A 17807-nucleotide genomic window follows, 5' to 3' on the forward strand; every position below is an offset into this window, starting at 1 on the left:
CCCGTCAGGATCTTTTAATTCAACTCAACAGGCTTCTGACTTGCTTAAGAATTACAAAAGTGTTTTGATACTCTGTGTAGCAAAACACAGTTTCTGCCCTGCGTGAGAAACTGCTAAGAAAGCCTGACATCAGTGTCAGATAGGTGCTCCTTTTGCCTGCTCTTATTTTGCAGAATTCCCTAAAACTACCACCCTGTATTTCCCCACTTTAAGCTCAGATTTCCCCTTTCCATGAAAAATATCATTGCTGCTAAGGACCCTTTTGTGATACCTCAACAACACAGTTGCAATGCTAAGCTCACTCTCGAAGAGCCCGGTGACATTGTGTAAATTCTGATCCATCTAAAACGGCATGGTTGCAAACATGAGCCTATTTTGATCCAGGGCACATCAATGGCCTTCCACTGGCCAGGGCAGCATCCAAATGGCACAAGTCAACAACAACATGGGGCAGAGAGGGAGCCTGCTGCCACTCTCTGCTCCGGCCTGTTCAGACAACACTCGGCTTCTGGGTGCTCTCTGGAGTGAAATCGGGAGGCCGCCAGGAGCAGCACAGTAGTTCATGGAAGGGTCTCCTCTCCCACACACCCACAATGGGTTGGGAAAGCATCTGGAGAGAGCATTCCACAAATGGGGAGCCACGACAAAAAAGGCCCTTTCTTGTGTTGTCACCCTCCAAACCTTTTGGGGAGAGGGAACATAGAGAAGGGCCTCAGAAGACCAACTACAGGCACAACGGAACAGTGGTGTCAACACAACACTTCCATAAATAATCCTGGTTCTTCTACACAACACAGGTAGCCAAATTGGTTCCCCAATATGTCGCTGAGCTCCAACTTCGCCCCAATCCCAGCCCTGTTGGCTGTTGGGGCTGAGGAGAGAGTCTAACAAAATCTGGTGGGGCACAAGTTCTGCACCCCTCTGCCATGGGGTCAACAAATTAAGCCCACCACAGTCAACTTCAGCAAGTTGTTGGTACCAGAGAGGAACATGCACCGTTTGTGCAGTTGCCCCAGAATGGTGTCTCCCTTAGACAAGCAAAGCAACCTTCAGACAAAAGTCACGGCAAGGTTTACAAGCGCAGACACAGGTGGAAGGATGGGGGAAGGGACATTTCGCAGACCCTACCTCTTCAAACTGAAGCCGCACTTTATTAATGGCTCGGATCCAGCGGGCTCTTGCAGCGGGAAGAAGGAGAAGTTCATTTTCATCAAGGTGACTTGCAAAAAAGAAAAACAAGGAAAAAATGAGCGCTGGAAATTCAAGAGCGGTCTCATGAAACTCAACACATGAAAAGAACCTTTTATTGTAATGGTGGGAACAAACGCTGAGAACAGTTGGCCCCAAGAGAACTGGGATGGCCAGCAAAAGACAGAGAATGGCATGGAAAGAACAGGAAGTGTGGCCAACAGGGACTGTGGTAGAGAACCCTGTAAGGGATGCACCCCATTAGTCACTAGATGGGTGTAAAATGATGATGATGATGATGATGATGATGATGATGAAGAGGAGGATTAATGAAGATTTATTTAATGAAGTTTGTCCCCCCCCTTTCTGACCCTAGACACCAGTGGACTACTCAAAACCAGCTATGGCACTACATCCATATCCTGTTTGTCTCTCCCAAGATCAACCAGAAAAATGGCCTCGGGTTCAACTCCAAGGAATCCATGGCCAACGTGCACCACCTACCTGCCCGGTGTCTTTGTGGCTTCTTTGGGCTCGTCCACTTCAGGAGGTAGTTGAGGTGTGGCACGCTCTTTCACCTTCCCCTCTCCTTCCCTGTGCACTTCCTGGGGCTCATGCGGCTCGCTAGATGGTGCAGGGCCCTCTGTCGGGTGAGGAGGCACAGCAGCAGGCACCCCTTCTGCGAGCTCGTCCTCGTGTTCGGAGCAGGGCACACTCCCGTGATATTGGTCCAGCTCACTCTGCTGAGAGCTTCCCTGACTGATGTTACAGGAGGAACCAAACTTACTACTGCTGGCAGGACTGTGAGAGAGCAAGACATTAGTAAGTCAAAAGGTCTTGGCAACCAAGAAACAGCACAATGCATGCACACAGAGAGAGAGAGCGCAAATCCTAACTACACCAGGCCAAAGCATCAAATGGAAACTCTAGCCAAGCAAATGTCTCTTGCACATTGCAGCCACTGTTCTCAGTCGCCCGCCACTTCCAAGTTTGTGTTTGCAATTTTTGTGCTGGGCTTAAGCCTCTGGACCCTATTGATATATCAATCAGGAACAGATAGCATCATCTGCGGCGCATCCTGTAAATTGTTTGCAGGCCATAGGAAAATTAAGAAAGGCAGCAAAAGTTTCGTGCACATTGAACCTCTAAGCTGCTAAGCGCAACACCTTCTTACGTTTGCCTCTAGCATGTCAACCGCACTTGCATTCTGGGACATGAGGGTTTCATCTTCACTCCCATTTCATTAACACATTCTTAAGTTTCTCCAGCGGCTGAGAATGGATCCTGTTGCAGATGCTGTTTAGAAAAATCAGCCCTGTCTTCCAGCACAACAAGGGCCCATTGCTGTTGCTGCTTGGGAGTGACTGATTATTATAAGGTTGGAGTTACTGCACCAGGGGCTGTTAATTCAACAAGACACCCACACACTCTCTCTCCATTGTGGAATTCTAAGAGGGAAGGGCCACAAATGCATCTGGGCCGCTACTGAAGTGCCGCCTGGCTTTTGGCAGCCCACATAGGCAGAGACATCTGCAAGAGGACCCAAGGCAGCTACACTGTGAAAATCCCATCTATTCCTTGGAAAACAGGCTGGGCAGAAAGGAAAATGCTTGAAGCAGGATCCCTGCTGGGCCAATTGTCTAGAGATGGCGGGTGAGGAGTGCAGATTTAGCAATGATTTTAGTGACGAGCAGTTCTGTAACTAGGGAGGGGCAGCAAGAACACCGGCCCAAATCATCCCCTGGAGAGGGGTAAACAGGGAGCAAAAGTCACTAATATACTGATAGCTGTAACATGAAATCACTGCAATTCTCTTCAATATGGAATTAAAAAAACATGTTTTTGAGATATGGTAAACCAGAAAACCAGTTATCAGCTTGCTTGCTTGGAGCTCCTCATTGGCTCCAGATGCCTGCAGCCTAATACAGAAAAGCACATTCAGCTAAAGCCGCTGAATACAGCTGGTAAAAGTAGAGAAAAACTGAATCATGTTAGCTGGGCAGTAACAGCTTCCAAGCAGCAAGAACTAGATGTTTCTGCATTAGTACCTTTAATAGTCAACGGCCATGTTTAACTCCTCCTGGTGGGAGGGAGGAGGTTTTCATCACAGAATCTTAGAATGGCAGAGTTGGAAGGGACCCCCAGGGGTCATCCAGTCCAACCCCCTACAATGCAGGAACCACAGCTCAAGAATCCATGACAGATGGCCAGGCAACCTCTGCTTAGAAACCTCCAAGAAAGGAGAATCCACCAACTCCCCAGGGAGTCTGTTCAACAGCTGCTACTGTCAGAAAGTTTTTCCTGGTGTTTAGTCAGAACCCCCTTCTGGGTGCTAGAAAAGTTATGCTGCAGGTGACTGGACTGCAACCACTTAAACAGCTTTTGCTGCCATCTGGGTCTCTCTCCCACCTTAAAACGTGAATGCCTTGTATGCTGTCCAACTAAGCTTTCTGCAAACCAAGAGAGCCCCCGATTTCCTCCCTCCCACCATGTCATCTAGAGGTACAGGTTGTTTTCTCACGCACACAATTAGGCTACGGAAGGTTAATGAAACTAATACTCAAAGCAGCTCACTCACAAGGACACAGCACAAACGGAGAGCAAAGGGGAAGCGTCATCGCAGCCTTTTGGAACAAAGGAAACCAGAAGTTGAGAAGGAGAAGGGCAGGAGAGGCTCTGGGTGGGCAGTCTAGCAACTAGCATTCACGACTCTACCTACCACTGGGTACTACTAATGCCAAACACAGCCTAGAGGAGTCTGAACTACGAGGTCAGGCATCTACTGTTACGGCACTTGCATTATAAATGGCTCACAAGTCGGCACCATTTATCATGCTGTTTTGGCTACTGGCCTTTTCTTCCTGAGTGCCTCAGGGCTACTCTGCTCCGCCGGCTGCAGTCCAGTGGCAAGTGTTTCCGTTTCTGGACAAGGGACACTTTCCTTCTGCTCTACTTCATCCAGAACCTGTGTGGCGCCTTCTGCTGGTTCCTCCAAGGGGAGCCCAGGAGGCTCGCTGGAAATGGTGCTTGGCTCATCTTCCGTTTCTCTGGAGACCTCAAGCTCCAGCTCTTTGTTGGGCGCAACTGGAATGTCAGGCGTGGGACCATCGAAGCATTCGTTGCTCTTGCTGTCGGGCTGCTTAGAAGAAAGGTCTGAATCAGCAGCACTGTCAGCTGGCTGGTCAGAGGCAGAGAGGTTTGGGCTCCCATCAGCCCCGGTCACATCCACTGCTTGTTCCTCGGCTTTCGAGACAGCTTCTGGTGCCTTCAAATCTAGTTTGGATGAAGCAATTGGGGCCACCTCCTGTTTGGAGGAAGCTTTTGGTGTTGGCACATCTGGTTCCTTCTTGAGACTTGCCTCCTTGGCATCTTTCTGCCACGGAAATGAGAAGTCCAGCTTCTTTCCAAACACAGCACCCGGCGCGCCCTCTACTTTACCTGCTTTCTCATCACTTCCTCCACCAAACAGACTTGAGGAAAACTTGTTGAAGCTGGACACGAGGCCTGGCTCAGGCACAGGCTTGCTTGCCGAGGGCGGCTGTGCAGAGAAGAAGGAGCCAAATGGCTTGCTGCTGTCTGCAGAAGACATGAAGCCGAATTTGGGCAAAGTGGGCATGCTTGGAATTTCAAACATGGGCTTGGTGCTGCTGGCCTCTGTAGGAGCACTGGCTGGCTTGCTCTTACCAGCCAAACTGCTTTTCAAGGGAGCAGCTTCTGGGGCTGCTTCGCTCACGGTTAGAGGCTCTTTCTGCTCAGGAGGAAGATCAGGTTTTATTTCAGGGACCTTTTCTATATCCTGATGGGGCAAGTCATGGGCCTCATCTGCAGCAGCTTTGGGTTCCATCTCCAGGGTCTCAAACGTGTCTGGTGGGCAAATATCAACATCTGCCTCATTCTTTATAGTTACTTCTTCAGTGGTTAGTGAAGTATCCGTCAGTTCTGGCAGTTTCAGGTGTTCATCTTCCTCACCAACCTTGGGTTCCAGCTCATGTGTACTGTCCAAATCCATTTGGCCAACGTCTGTTTCTCCTGCCAGGCTCACTTGCTCTTCAACAGCAGGGACAGCATCATTTTCTAAGGGCTCCACAGGCACTTCACTCTTCTCCTGCAGCACCACCATCTCAACTGCATCATGTACCTCTTGACTACACGGGGCAGCCTTCCCTGCTTCATCAGATGCCAGTAAGTTTGTGTCCAGCTGCACCACTTCAGGGCCCTGATCCCTACTTGAGTCTAAAGTTTCTGAAGCATTAAGGGAGGATTCCAGACCATCTTCAGGTCTTCCACTGCTTTCAGCTTCCAATTCTGCCCTACATTCTTTTCCCAAACTCTCATCTGCTAAAACAGAAGGGGCATCTTGTTTCAAGTCACTGCTAGCTTCTTTCTCTGTAGGTTCAGCCCTAGAGGTTTGGTCCGGTTGTTTCAAAACACTGCCGGCATTTGTCCCTAAAAGTTCATCCCTAGAGGCTTTATCTTGTTTTGCGAGACCTTTACCAGGAACTGGGCCCACAGCCTCCTTTGCCCTGGAGCTCATTTCCTGGGGTTTTGAAGTGCCTGCGGTCTTCCCTGCAGGCTTTGAAAGGGTCTCATCTGTTGCTCCTTTAAAAATGCCAAAGAGATCACTTGTAAATGCTGGAGGAGGCCCAGTGGGCAGGGAGGAAAGGCCGAAAAACGAAGTGCTCTTCTTTTGGGCACTAGGAGCTGCTGGAGTCTGAGGCTGGGAAAAGAAGCCAGATAATGTTTTGGTTGGTTTCATCTTCGTCATGAAGCTGGAAAACATTTCAACTGAGGAATCTAGAACTGATTTGTCAGCCTCAGGTTCTTTAGGTTTCTCCTGCAGGTTAGGTGTTGCTGCTGCCATTTGAGGGAGAGGCCTCTGGCCCTGAGCCTGCTGCTCTCCTGCAGTATTTGGGGTCCTATCAGGTTGCTTGGGCTCCGGGGGCTTGACTTCAGGGGCGCTTGGTTTTTCTTCAGGTACAACCTCCTGTGAAAGGTCTCCAGGAGCAGGAGATGGCTCAAGAGCCACAGAGGTCTCATCACAAACTGGACCGGGCTCTGCCTTTTCAAAAGTCTCGTTCCCAACTAAAGGAACAAATTCCTTCTCAGAGGACATCACAATACCACCATTCTTTTCTGCATTGTCTTGCAGCTGCTCCTCTGGTTGTGGAATCTCCAGAAGGGAAGGTGCAATGTCTTCCTGCAGCGTAGGGACCTGAGAGCCAGGATCAGGATAGACTGAGTGGTCTTCTCTATCTGCACCATCATCAGGAGGTTTACTGGCCACAAAAGGTATCTCTCCCTCATTTTCCACTTCTGAAGCACTGGCCGCAGCATGCTCAGCCACGGGAGTTTTTAACTCACTTGCCTTGTGCTCCGGGCCAACAGCCTCTTGCTTTCCAAGTACTGCTTCTATAACACCCGCAGCTGCCTCTTTATCCTTCAAGCCCTGCTGTCTGGCAAGTCCAATGCCAGAGTCAACAGAAACACACTGCTTCATAGATGGCTTTGCGTCTGCTTGCCTTTGAGGCGGCCTTCCCAGGTTGCTTGCTTGCTGCTGAGGTGGCTTTGCAATATTCCCCTTGTCAGGAGCAGCTGCCGGTGGTTTGTCATCCAGGAAGGAGGTCAGGTTGAAAAAGCTGAAGCTGGAGCTGCTCTGAGGCACGTTCTTCTTTGCGGTGGGCCCTCCCGAAAAGAAAGAAGGCATCTTGAACAGACCCTCTGCTTCCAGGGGCTTGGCATTAGGAGCTGCTGGAGCTGGGGCAGGGGCTTTCTCTGGGGCACCAAAGAAGGAGGAGAAGATGCTCTTGCCAGCCGGCTGTGGTGCCTGCGGAGGCTTCGAAGGTGCTGCCTGTGACAAGCCAAAAGGCAGGCTAAACCCAGAATCCCTGGGTGGCTGACTGGCTTTTCCTGGCTGAGTTTTACCAGGTATGGCTCCTGCATGGCCTTGCGGTCCCGGTGCAACAGCTGGTCCGTGGGCATGCTGCCCTGGAGAGTGATTTGCTTGGTCCATTCGAGGGCCTGCCTGCATGGGAGGCTTGGGTTCTGCACTCCCTGCGGTGGGGATGTCCTCCTTCTTCACTTGAGCAGCTTCCTTGCCTACTTTCCCATGCTGTTCTTCCTTAGGGACTGCGGCCTTCTGGGCAGCTTCCCCACGAGCCTGCTCCACGGGGATTTGAGGAGCAGGAGTGCTGCTCTTACTTGGCTCTCTGCTACGCTGGTCCGCGTTGTCATTCAGTTTCAGGGAGGTGTGGGTTCCACTCTTTGGTGGAGTAGCAGCACTTGGTGGGGCAGGGGCTGCATCGACTTTGAAAAGATCCCCTATGGAACCAAAGAATGATGAAATGCCTGGGGGCTCCACTTTCTCCTGAGGCATTTTCTTCTCGGCTTCATTTTTCGGCAGATTTGGTTGGGGTGCTGGCGGTGGCTGTGGGGCTTTGTTGACCTGCGTTTTAAAGAAATCAAAGAAGCCGGGGCCTTGACTTTTATTGGGTGCTGCAGTTGTGGAGGAGTCTTCTCCCAGGCTAAGAATCTTGAGAGCACTTTTAAACAACGTGCCCTCAGCCTCCGTGGGCGCTTGGCTGGGGGCTGGCTGGGTTTTCTTGGGTTCATCCTCACCCACTTTAGGTTTTTGTTGACTTGGGAGGGGAGCAGGCTTAACACTTTTATCCAGCTGACTGGTCTTGCTGTCCAAGGGACCCTGGCTTAGCTGAGAGGAAGACCTCACCAGCTGAGGCTTTTTCTGAGAAATCACTGGCTTTTCATCCCTAACAGACTTAACTAATCTGCCTCTCTCTTTTCTCTCTTGTTCATGCTCAGTGTGCTGCTGGTTTTGCATATCCTCTCCTGTTTTCCTGGGTGGCGAAGCTGGAAGACCATCGTTTTTGTGTCCCAACACCACCGGTTCTCCTTTCTTCACAGCCGCGTCTTCCACTGTCTCATGAGCTTCCATACCCTTACCCATCAGGCCACCCAAAGCAGAGAATAAAGATGCGACTTTATTCAGAGGTGGCTTTTTATCTTCTTCAGTGGTTTTGACTTCTGTAACACTCTGAGATGCCGATGAAGGCTCAGGCTTAGCAGAAGACTGGAATATATGGAAACCAAACCGTTTTGACTGTGCACTTTCGGAAACTGTCACAGCAGGGGTCCTGTCCAGATGTTTGGGTAGAGCATCATCTTTTAGCCTCCCACTGGAAGCCACCCTGGAGTGAACTCTAAGGTCAAGGGTCAGGGGAGGCTCTTCTGAGTGCCACTCCATGTCATTCTCAGGCCTAAAGTCTACTTTGAGTTTTTGAAGTTTGTACCCTGAAAAGTCTAAAGGCTGCTCTCTCTGGTAATAAATGGACTCCTCAAACATCTGCGAAAAGGTCTCTAAATTCATGTTCATAAGTTGATCACTTCTCTGCAGAGCTACAGACAAATCAAGTGGTTTGTTTACAGAGTAATTATCCAATTGCTCCTCTTCAGCAAACCAGAATAACTCGTCTTCATTACTAAGAGGCACTTTGAAACCGCAAACGGCAATCATGTCATCTTCCAAGACAGTGTTCTGCAAAATGCTCTGCGGATAATTATAATCCCAGTAGTCTGGGTAGGTGTAAGTGTCAGGAGTGCAAATGTAGACATACTGCCCAGTGGGGTCGGTGAGCAGAGAATAAACAAACTGACCGTCCCTGTACATGTAATATCCACAATCGCCATCTTCCGATGGCCACCACACGCCCTTCTCAAGCAGCATCAGCCAGTCCTGGTACTCCTGGCTATAAGATGAATAGACAAAACTGCCATCCAGGCTCAAGGACTCCTGATCAATTAAGGTCCACATATTGCCATCACATGCTGACGAATAGCTTAAGTCCATGGGCATCTCTTCCAAAATATAGCTGCAGTCATCAAATGGAGGAAAGTTTCCATTCAGAGAATGCGTTGTCCACATTTCAGTTTCTTCTAGACCTAAATCTTGTAAGTCTAACTGATCAAACGATTCGTGGGACATGACACTGAAATCCATGCTCAGAGCATCAAAATTCGCATTTGACCTCCAATCCACGACATTGGCATTGCCATCTTTTTTACACAAGTTCACTACAGCATCACTGGAGTCTGGCCATTCCAGGAACTCAGCCAGTGGGACAGAATTCTGCTGCAAGACGTAGTAAACTGGCAAGGAAACCTGGTGGGCGTTAAGAGAAAATGCTCCTGTATCATATTCCCAGTCAAAGCTAGAGTGGCTCCTTGTTTCCTCAAGAGCAAGATGCTGCTCTGAGTGGCCATACAATTTAGCATTCAGCAAAGAGGAATTGAGAAATTCATTTGACCTTTCGTTGAGAACTGCTTGATAAATATTGGATTCCGTAGGTTGTCTATAAAGAGTTGGCTGCCCCGATAAGTCTTGTATCTTTGGCTGTGAGCTTAAAGCATTCTGAGAGGGGGGGTGCCAAGGGACGGGCCCATGTCCGTTCTCCATTTTGCTCAGTTCTGGGTGAGGCAAATGACCATTCGCCTTTGCCGTCTCGGTCACTGCCTCCTCCACTTTTTCTTTTGGCCTCTGCATGAAGTTCTTTATGAAGCTGCCCGTCTCCTGTTTCCCCCCAGTGCTTTCTTGGGGACCGGGAGTCACATGTGAGCCAACGGACTTGTCACCAGAACTAGTCTCTTCGCTCCTCTCAAAAAACTTCATTATGCCCAGAGAGCCTGATTTTGACTTATCTGGCATACTTTCGGTCAGGTTTTCACTTGAAGCAAACCTAAATAATCCAGAAAGTAAGCCAGCTGATCTGCTCTTCTGGCTGTCCGTTTCATTTTTAGCATTCGACTCTTCCGTGTGGGTTATGTGGTCTGAAGACGGCCGCCGGAAGAGGCCCGAGAGCAACCCCTGCCCTGGCTGTGGGGCCTTCTTCGGAGTATCATCCATTACCTGGTCCTCTCTGATTCCACCAGGAAGCACTGGCTTTCCTGCTGTAGTCTTTAAGTCAGGTTCTTTTGTGGGGGCTGCCACCTCCCCCCCGGATTTGGAATCTTTGTGGTCCAGAGCACCCATGCCTTTGGTATCATGATCCATGTGTGCAATTTTTGAAGTGTCTGAGGTACCCTGCTTTTTATCTCCACTTTTTGGTGCACCCAGACCATCTTCTTTACTGGTTTCTTTCTTCCTCGCCGGCTCCTCTTTTCTCTGCTGTGCCTCGGGAACTGCCTGAGACTTTGACGAGTCCATTTTGACAGCTTCCGTGTTGCTGCTTTTGTGACCCTCTTCAGCCTTTGCTGGCTTGCCACTAAAACTTGGTGGGGCAGTTTGATCTTTAGAAGCTGTCAGGTTTTCCACAGAAGCAGCTTTCAAGAAAGAAGTGAAAATTCCTGGCTTCTCTTTGTTGTCCTGCGGTGGTTTGTCTGAAAAGCCAAAACCGCTCAAAAAGGGAATCTGGAGCTTACCGGTGAAAGGGAAGTTGGGTTCGCTGCTTGCGGAGCTCGTTTTCCTGACATCATCTTCAGAACGGTGACTTTTCCCCAAGCCCGGTGGTGGCTCCTTTGGCACAGTTTCAGTAGCAGAAGAAGGGAGTAGCATCTGGCTGAAGGATTTCTTAAGTGGACTGAAAAAGCTCTCAGATGGTTCCACCTGCTCCAACGGCGGAGCGTTACCAGCCTCCTTCTTGGCTTCACTTGGCTTGTTTTCTGGCACTTTCCCTGCAGGTTGTGGACTTCTTGGCATGTCTGGGTGTTCTTTAACAACTTTATCTGGCTGACTTGTGGCCTGTGGCGCCACATCAGAAGCCTTCTGTGGCCCACTTGCCTGCTTAGGAACAGCCAGACTCTCAAAACTGGCTTTCAAGCTGAAAGAACTAACGGAGCTCGACAGCTTGCCAAAGATGGAGGAGACGGGGCCGCTGCTTGCGCTCGCTTCTGCCTCGCTCTTGCTCGTTTCGGGAGGCGCAACGTTGGTGGGTTTTGTCGCGTTGCCTTCAGCTGCCTTCCCACCTGCCTTGGCTTCAGAAGCACTGGCATGCGTGGCTTCCACCTTCACAGCCTCCTCCTGTTTTGCAGTCTCTTTTTTCGGTGCTTCCTTTTCAGAGAAGATTTTCAAAGGGTTGAACATGCCGAAGACGGAGTTCACAACTGAGCTGGGGTCCAGAGAAGGGGGCGGAGCAGCGTTTGCCGAAGCATCCTGGACACTTGGAGGAGCCTTGTTGTCTCCTCCTGTCTTTTCCGGGATGCTGGCCTTGGCATCACTGGCTTCTCGCTCACGGCTACTCTGGGTCACAGAAGGGGAAGCTGCAGTGGGCAACCTGGCATCCGATTTGCTTTCTGCTTTCAGTTCTGGAGAGGCACCCTCAGACTTAGGCTTACTTGAAAACAGACTTGTGATGCCTCCCTCAGGTTGACCAGGGGCTTCAGATTTCTCTGGTGTGGGAGATACAAGTTTTTCAACTGAGGCTGTTAAGTGCTTTGTTCCTGAGCCCACTTTTTCGGTGAAAGAACTAAATAAGGAGCTGACCGTGTTCTTTACCCCAGACAAGTCTGGCAATGCCTCTGTTATGCCTTTGCTGCCCTCGCTCTCCTCTGTGGCAGAAGCAGCTGGCTTTGCAGGTTCCAAAGGGGCACTTTCCTCCGCCAACTTATCAGCACTGGCCAGTTTGGGAGAGGCACAATCGCTTGCATTTTTGCTCGCAGGAAGGGTTTCAAATTTACTAATCTCCTCCTCTTTTTCAGCTAAGTATTCAGACACAGTTTCAACTAAGCACTGCAGTTCATCCATTGTGTCCACGTATTCTTCCGTTGGCTCTTCAACAGGAGAGAGGGTCAAGTCTTGCTTAAGAAAGCCGTGCTTTCCTCCTCTCATCCTATGTGAGTTTTTGTCCCTTGGTAACAGGGATATGGCACTTCCAGTACGGGCGTCAGTAAGGTCTCCAACATGGCGAACACTGGATTCACGCCATGCTTGGGAAAGTATTGCTATTTCTTCCATTTCCTCATCATCATCCGAAACTGGGGAGTACAGCAGTACACTGGACGAACAGCTGCCAAACTCTTTAAGGGCACCCATTGGCACAAAAGAGTGAGCTGGCTGTTCTGAATGGATCTCATTTTCACCATCAAAATGGACTGATCCCGAGTCATGCTTTGCGCGTTGGTTAGCGGACAACTTGCCACTCTTGACTAGAAGGCCATTCTTGTATGGACGCAGAACTGGATATTCCGGTAACTGTTCTTCACTTTCAATGGGGCTGCTGCCCCATTTCTCAGTTTCATCATAATCAGGATATAGGTTATGTTCAGTTCTTGCTTTAATGCTGCCTGAAGAAAATCTCCGGTTACCACTGCTTTGCAGTATAGTTCGGTCGCATTCTTCAAAATTGTTATATCTCAGCTTCTTCTTTCTTCTCCTGTCTATTGTGTCATACTCCTCTGGATAGCAAGGGACATCAGGATTTCCCGATTCTGGGCAAGCCTTCCGTGAGTATCTTCCTCTTTCATGATGGCCAAAGTTCTCCCTTTTCGAGAGCCTCGGGCTCCTTCGTCCCTGTGAACTTCTAGTCCTGTGACTTTTTTCTAAAAAATCTTCTATTAACTGTTTGCCTAATTCCTCATAGTTCTCTTCACACTCTTCCTGTTCTTGGCCAACTTCGTAATCAAATGGAATGATCCTGACTTTCCCATTGCTAACTAAAGATCCTGGTCTGATACGTGTGGAGGGGGGAAGTATAAGAAGGACAGAAGGGCAAAGAAAAAAAAGGAAAGAGCAGGAGGGGTGAAAAAAGAGCTTTAAACACAAAACTTGCAAAGGAGCATTTCATAAAGACCAAATGATATTGTGAATCACATGCAGAAAACATATTAAAATATCATAACAATGAACCCATTTATTAACACAAAATGTTAGGAATCTCTCTTTTACTATTATTGCAGCTAAATAGTAGGGTTGCAAGGGTAGGAGAGCATGAAACATGTATACCAGTGTTATGTATCCTATAAAGTGATATATGGTATGTTATTTATAAGCTTCTGTTAAGAACAGGAATTGCAAATTAAAAATGTAAATGAGCAGCTACCTAAAATGTTACAAGTCACTTTCTGGAGCGTCTCAACGGAGTTTATCCCACAGAAAGCAATGATGGCCACCAACTTGGATTAAGAGAGGATTAGACAAATTCATGGGGGGAAAGGGCTATCAAAGTCTGCTAGCCATGACGGCTCTGCTCTGTCTCCACGGTCGCAGGCAGAGATGCTTCTCAGCCCCAGTTGCTGGAAACTGCAGGAGAGGAGAAGAGGGCTCTGGAGCTCAGCTCCTCCTTCTGAGCTTCTCCCAGGCATCTGGTCAGTCACTGTAAGAACAGGATGCTGGAGAAGGAGGGCCACTGGCCTGATCCAGCAGGACTCTTGCCATCTCCTGATTTTAAGAAGGGGCATTTGCAACAGACTAATAATAAGTTATTACACTAAGCACACAATAAAGTGCATCAATTAATTAAATTTGCAATGTGACAAAACAAAAAAACAGGAAAAACCCATTATCTTACTTGTGGTTTATCGCTAGAGGTAAATAAATTAAAAACAACAACCATGTTGATAAGGCGCAAAATGAGGAACCGTTCCAATTATTATTTGGGGTTACTTCCATTAACCATGTGGACAGCGCAAACAAGATTATGATGGGCAAGTCAGAACTGGAAACATGAATCCTAAAAACTCCAGCTACAGTATTGACAGGACAATTAGAAACCAAAGTAATTATATGAGGATAAATTAGATAGATCTAAGATTCTAAAGGCCTAGTTTGGAGGAAAGCTAATGATTTGCATCACTTCTCTCTTTAGAGGGCTGGTACAAATGTTCTACATTTTTCCTAAGGAGGAAGTCAACAGAAACAAAAACCCAGTTGAAACAAGAGAAGCAACAGAAAACAGCCAGCCGGCAACTATACTTGGAAGAGGATGAATTCATGCAAACACTGATAGCCAGCCCAGGAACCCCAGCAGACCAAAGCCACGTCACGAGACACGGACACAGAGGCTTCGGAGAGGGTCACCCACCTATCAGACACCTCTAGTGAGTGCCGGCTCTCTAATGACAGCTGGCGGCTTGTCATTTGACTTGACTGTGATGCAGATTCCAGGTCAGTTCGGCCACTCACAGTGGAGTCTAAGCTATGGCGCCTTCTTCAAAAAGGCAAAGAGACGTTGGGAGACGTGAAGGACAAGAGCAACACAGAAGGTTCAAACAGCTTAGTATTGTAAAATGGAAAGTGAAAGCAAGTGTGTGGCGTGTGGGACTGGTGGTTGCGCAATCATGCCAGGAGTCTGGATGGGTGCGAGACAACGGAAGCCAAATCTCAGCAAGAGGGGCATCCTAAGGGGCAGAACGCCTTGCAATCTCAAGTGAAACTGATCCACATATTGTCAGTCACTCTTGGTCTCTCAGGGCGACAACCTGGGGATCCCAAAATTCCACAGCAAAAAGAACTGCTTACCACCAGCTCTGCTTCGCAAGGAGGAGGCTCAGCTGCAAAGCTCTCTTTGCTCCCATTGGGCTATTCTGGGGGGGACCCGTGTCTGGCAGCTGTTGCTCACTGCTCTTCTGTCACCCCTGAAGCAGCAGAATGGCTTTTCTTTTAAGAACCTGACCACAAGAGAGTCTGAAGCAGCCAGCCTCAGTCTTAGTAGCTTACGGTGAGTTTCTCCTGCCAATAAATTTGTGTTGGGGGAGAGAAAACGCCCTGGTTCCAAGGGGGTACCTACCTGATGGCTGCTCGTTCGTGGTAATCCAAATCATAGCCGTGCAGGGACTCCACACAGCACTCTCGGGGGACCCCCTGCTGCTGCAGGCGGGAAGCCACGGGGAACTGGTGCACCGAAGCATTGGGCTGCGAGGTGGTGTGGTACTGGGGAGGAATGCTGTTGCTGGTCTCACTGCGGTAGTCGCTGTCTCTGTCATCCACAGCACTATCGTGGTCTTCAAAAGCTAGAAGACAGGAGAAGGTTGAGCAGCGTCTCCCAGTCCAAGATCGGGACACTTCAGACAAAAGCACCTTTCAAGCGAGCTTGCTTTCTCACGAGACAAAGTAAAGGGCAGCCTAAAGGAAGAGCTTCTTGGCTTCCCAGGGAAGCTGCTCACTGGAGATTTGGCTGTTGAAGCATCACGAATGAGGCCTATGAAGAGGTGGTATTTCTACAACTCCTCCCAAAGTACATCATACCATAAAGGCTGGCTTTATTATGGGTGGAAGAGAAGAGGAGAATCTATTTATTCACCTGGTTTAATAGCTGGTGAAAGAGAACAGAGCAGAACCATTTTCTTAGCCAGCTTTTTTACTGGCTTCCTTCCTCTCCCTCTGCAGGGTTTCAGGCAGCACTGCCCTGCTTCTCCCCTCTCTTCCAAGGAGCCCTCAGCTAAGTAGCATCTCTCCAACCAGGAATGGGGAGGAAACATAAGTGGAAAGGACAGTCGTGGCACATTTGGGAGCCAGGAAGGAGAAAGCATCTGTGATGGTGCATTGAGAAATACCTTGTGTGCACAATTGCCAACATTTCCATTTAGGAGTATTTTAAAAGGTGGCCACTGAAAAAACAACAAGTAAACATCGCCCAAGGGGAAAGGAAGGACACTAAACCTCTAGCTTGAATGGCAGCTCCGTCCCTCCCAGGAAGTTGCCCAGGGCTGGGGGGCAGAGGGAAGGGGAGCAGGAACAAACTGGCAGGATGTGCTGGCAGGTTGTTCTTGCGAGTGCCTAGGGTGATCACAGCTTAAGTATTTCTTTTTTGGTTGACAAAGTGGGAATGGTAAGGAGAACCGGCAACTTTTGCGGAGCTCAAAGGAGGGACTGCAGGAAAGTCACTACGCAACATCGACCCACAAGCTACAACCACCACCGAGCAACGGAGGGAGGACAATCTAACAGAAGCACTGTCTGAAGAGGGCAGATCTGAGCCAGGATGCCGGACGCCTCTTCCAGCATCCGCATGGTATAGTTGGCAGCTCCTCTGCCTCACTTGAATTTGTGGTCTGGAGAGCCCAGGCAAAACTGCCCACCAGAAATGGAACAGGGCTTGCTTCTTACAACCCTTTTGGTTCCAGACTCTATTCCATTTATTTATTTAATATAAGGGCTAGTTTCTACAGAAACAAGCTGTTCCTTGCCCCCCGCCCAGCCAGCCTGCTCCTCCCCCCGACATGAAGTGGAATTGCAACATGCATCTTAATAAGGAAGAAAAAACAGAATATGAAGCATCCTTAGCCAAGAACAACTTCAAACAGGCTTTCAACTTCTCTGGAGTAATTTGATTGTCCATGCTGGAAATGACACCATCTCCTGCTTTTTAAGCTGCCTTGGGTGGAAGCATTCTTGCTCATCTGCTAGGGGAAAGGGCTGATTTCAGTGTACTAAAATTTCTGGATTCACATGAAGGTGCTTATCTTGGCTGTTTGGTGGAATATAAATATAAATGAAGAGCAATTATCAATTTCTCTCTCTTTCTTCAAAGGAGAGACGAAGTCCCTTTCAAAAGTACATCTGTATCTGAGCAGGCAACCAATGTGGCAGAACAAAGTACCCCTTGAGGATGTTTCTTGATGTGCGAAGGAAGGGGCAGTATCCCAAAATGAGACCACCACCTGAAAGCCCAAAATGTTCCTGGTTTTGCTCCATGTTGTGCTTGAGCAGGTTTGTGAGACTGGGAGAGAACCTGCAGCAGTTGAGACATGGCTCTCCACCTTGATTTCCTGGTGAGCGTGAGCCTAGGGGTGGTCAGTTACAGCTCTAGAACATCATCCCAGGGGAACGTCCTCCTCCTGGGCCCATTGCCACATGGGAATGAACAAGAGCTCCCGCTCATTCTCATGGGGTCCCATGGGAGTTATTTTAAAAGGATTGTGCCTTCAGCAGGTTTTCTAGGAGGCCATCTCCATCATTTGATGTGTCACCTCAAGGGGGTGGTTTTCATTGCTAACCCTGATCTGATTTAAAGTGTGGCTTCCTGCAGAAGGGTCATTTAGCATGGTGGCATCTGCCATGCCATGTGGAGCAAGCCCTCTGCCCCTAGAAACAAGGCCTGTGTCAATGATGTTAATTCTTTCCGTGTCTTTTCCCCTACCTAAGCATTTTCAGATGAGCGGTACTGACCTCTGAGCAACCGCAGAATTGTTTTTTTTTTATTAGGAGGCTATGTTGTTTTATTATGTATTGTATGGAGGTTTTCTTTTTTAATTCTTGAGTATACTGTTTTGGGATTTTAAAACAGTAAACTAATGTATGTTTACTTTTAAAAAAACCACTAGTATGGGTATTTTAATTACGTAAGCAAATGTTTGAGAATAGGTGAAAACACATCACCATAACTGCAGGGAGAGAAGGTGGAGGGAGGCCTCACCAAGAAGGGCCCCCTGTTCCAAGAAAAAGAATCTGTGATGTTGGGGGGGGGGGTCTCCTACATGGGAGGGAGATGCAGGTGTCATAAAGAGCATTTCAGGCACTACTCTGAGGGGCTGGAGGAAGAGGAGGAGGAGGGGTGGAGGGAAGTGAATGAGAAACCCCACGCAGAGACCAATTGCATTTTCATTCCTCAGACAAAGCAGAGTGACAACAACTTCCCCAACCAGCTCTGGGTGTGCTGCTTTGATTGATGATTGAT

General features: G+C 48.8%; 1 protein-coding gene across 13 annotated transcripts in view; it reads right to left on the reverse strand.

Moving 5' to 3' along the window:
• UNC13B (unc-13 homolog B) overlaps window positions 1-17807 on the reverse strand; it is a 156013-nt gene that overhangs the window by 92543 nt on the left and 45663 nt on the right. For 5 of the 13 annotated variants that reach the window (XM_083575445.1, XM_083575447.1, XM_083575434.1 and 2 more), the window contains 4 exons: window positions 14919-15141; window positions 14214-14339; window positions 1693-1989; window positions 1129-1219 (listed from right to left, as the gene is read on the reverse strand). In XM_083575445.1, the coding sequence (XP_083431571.1) occupies window positions 1129-1219; window positions 1693-1989; window positions 14214-14339; window positions 14919-15141 (737 nt within the window). The other 8 variants (XM_083575437.1, XM_083575433.1, XM_083575432.1 and 5 more) reach the window with 3 other exon arrangements.

Source organism: Podarcis filfolensis, assembly GCF_964270895.1.
Source record: "Podarcis filfolensis genome assembly, chromosome: 11".
Taxonomy (NCBI): Eukaryota; Metazoa; Chordata; class Lepidosauria; order Squamata; family Lacertidae; genus Podarcis; species Podarcis filfolensis.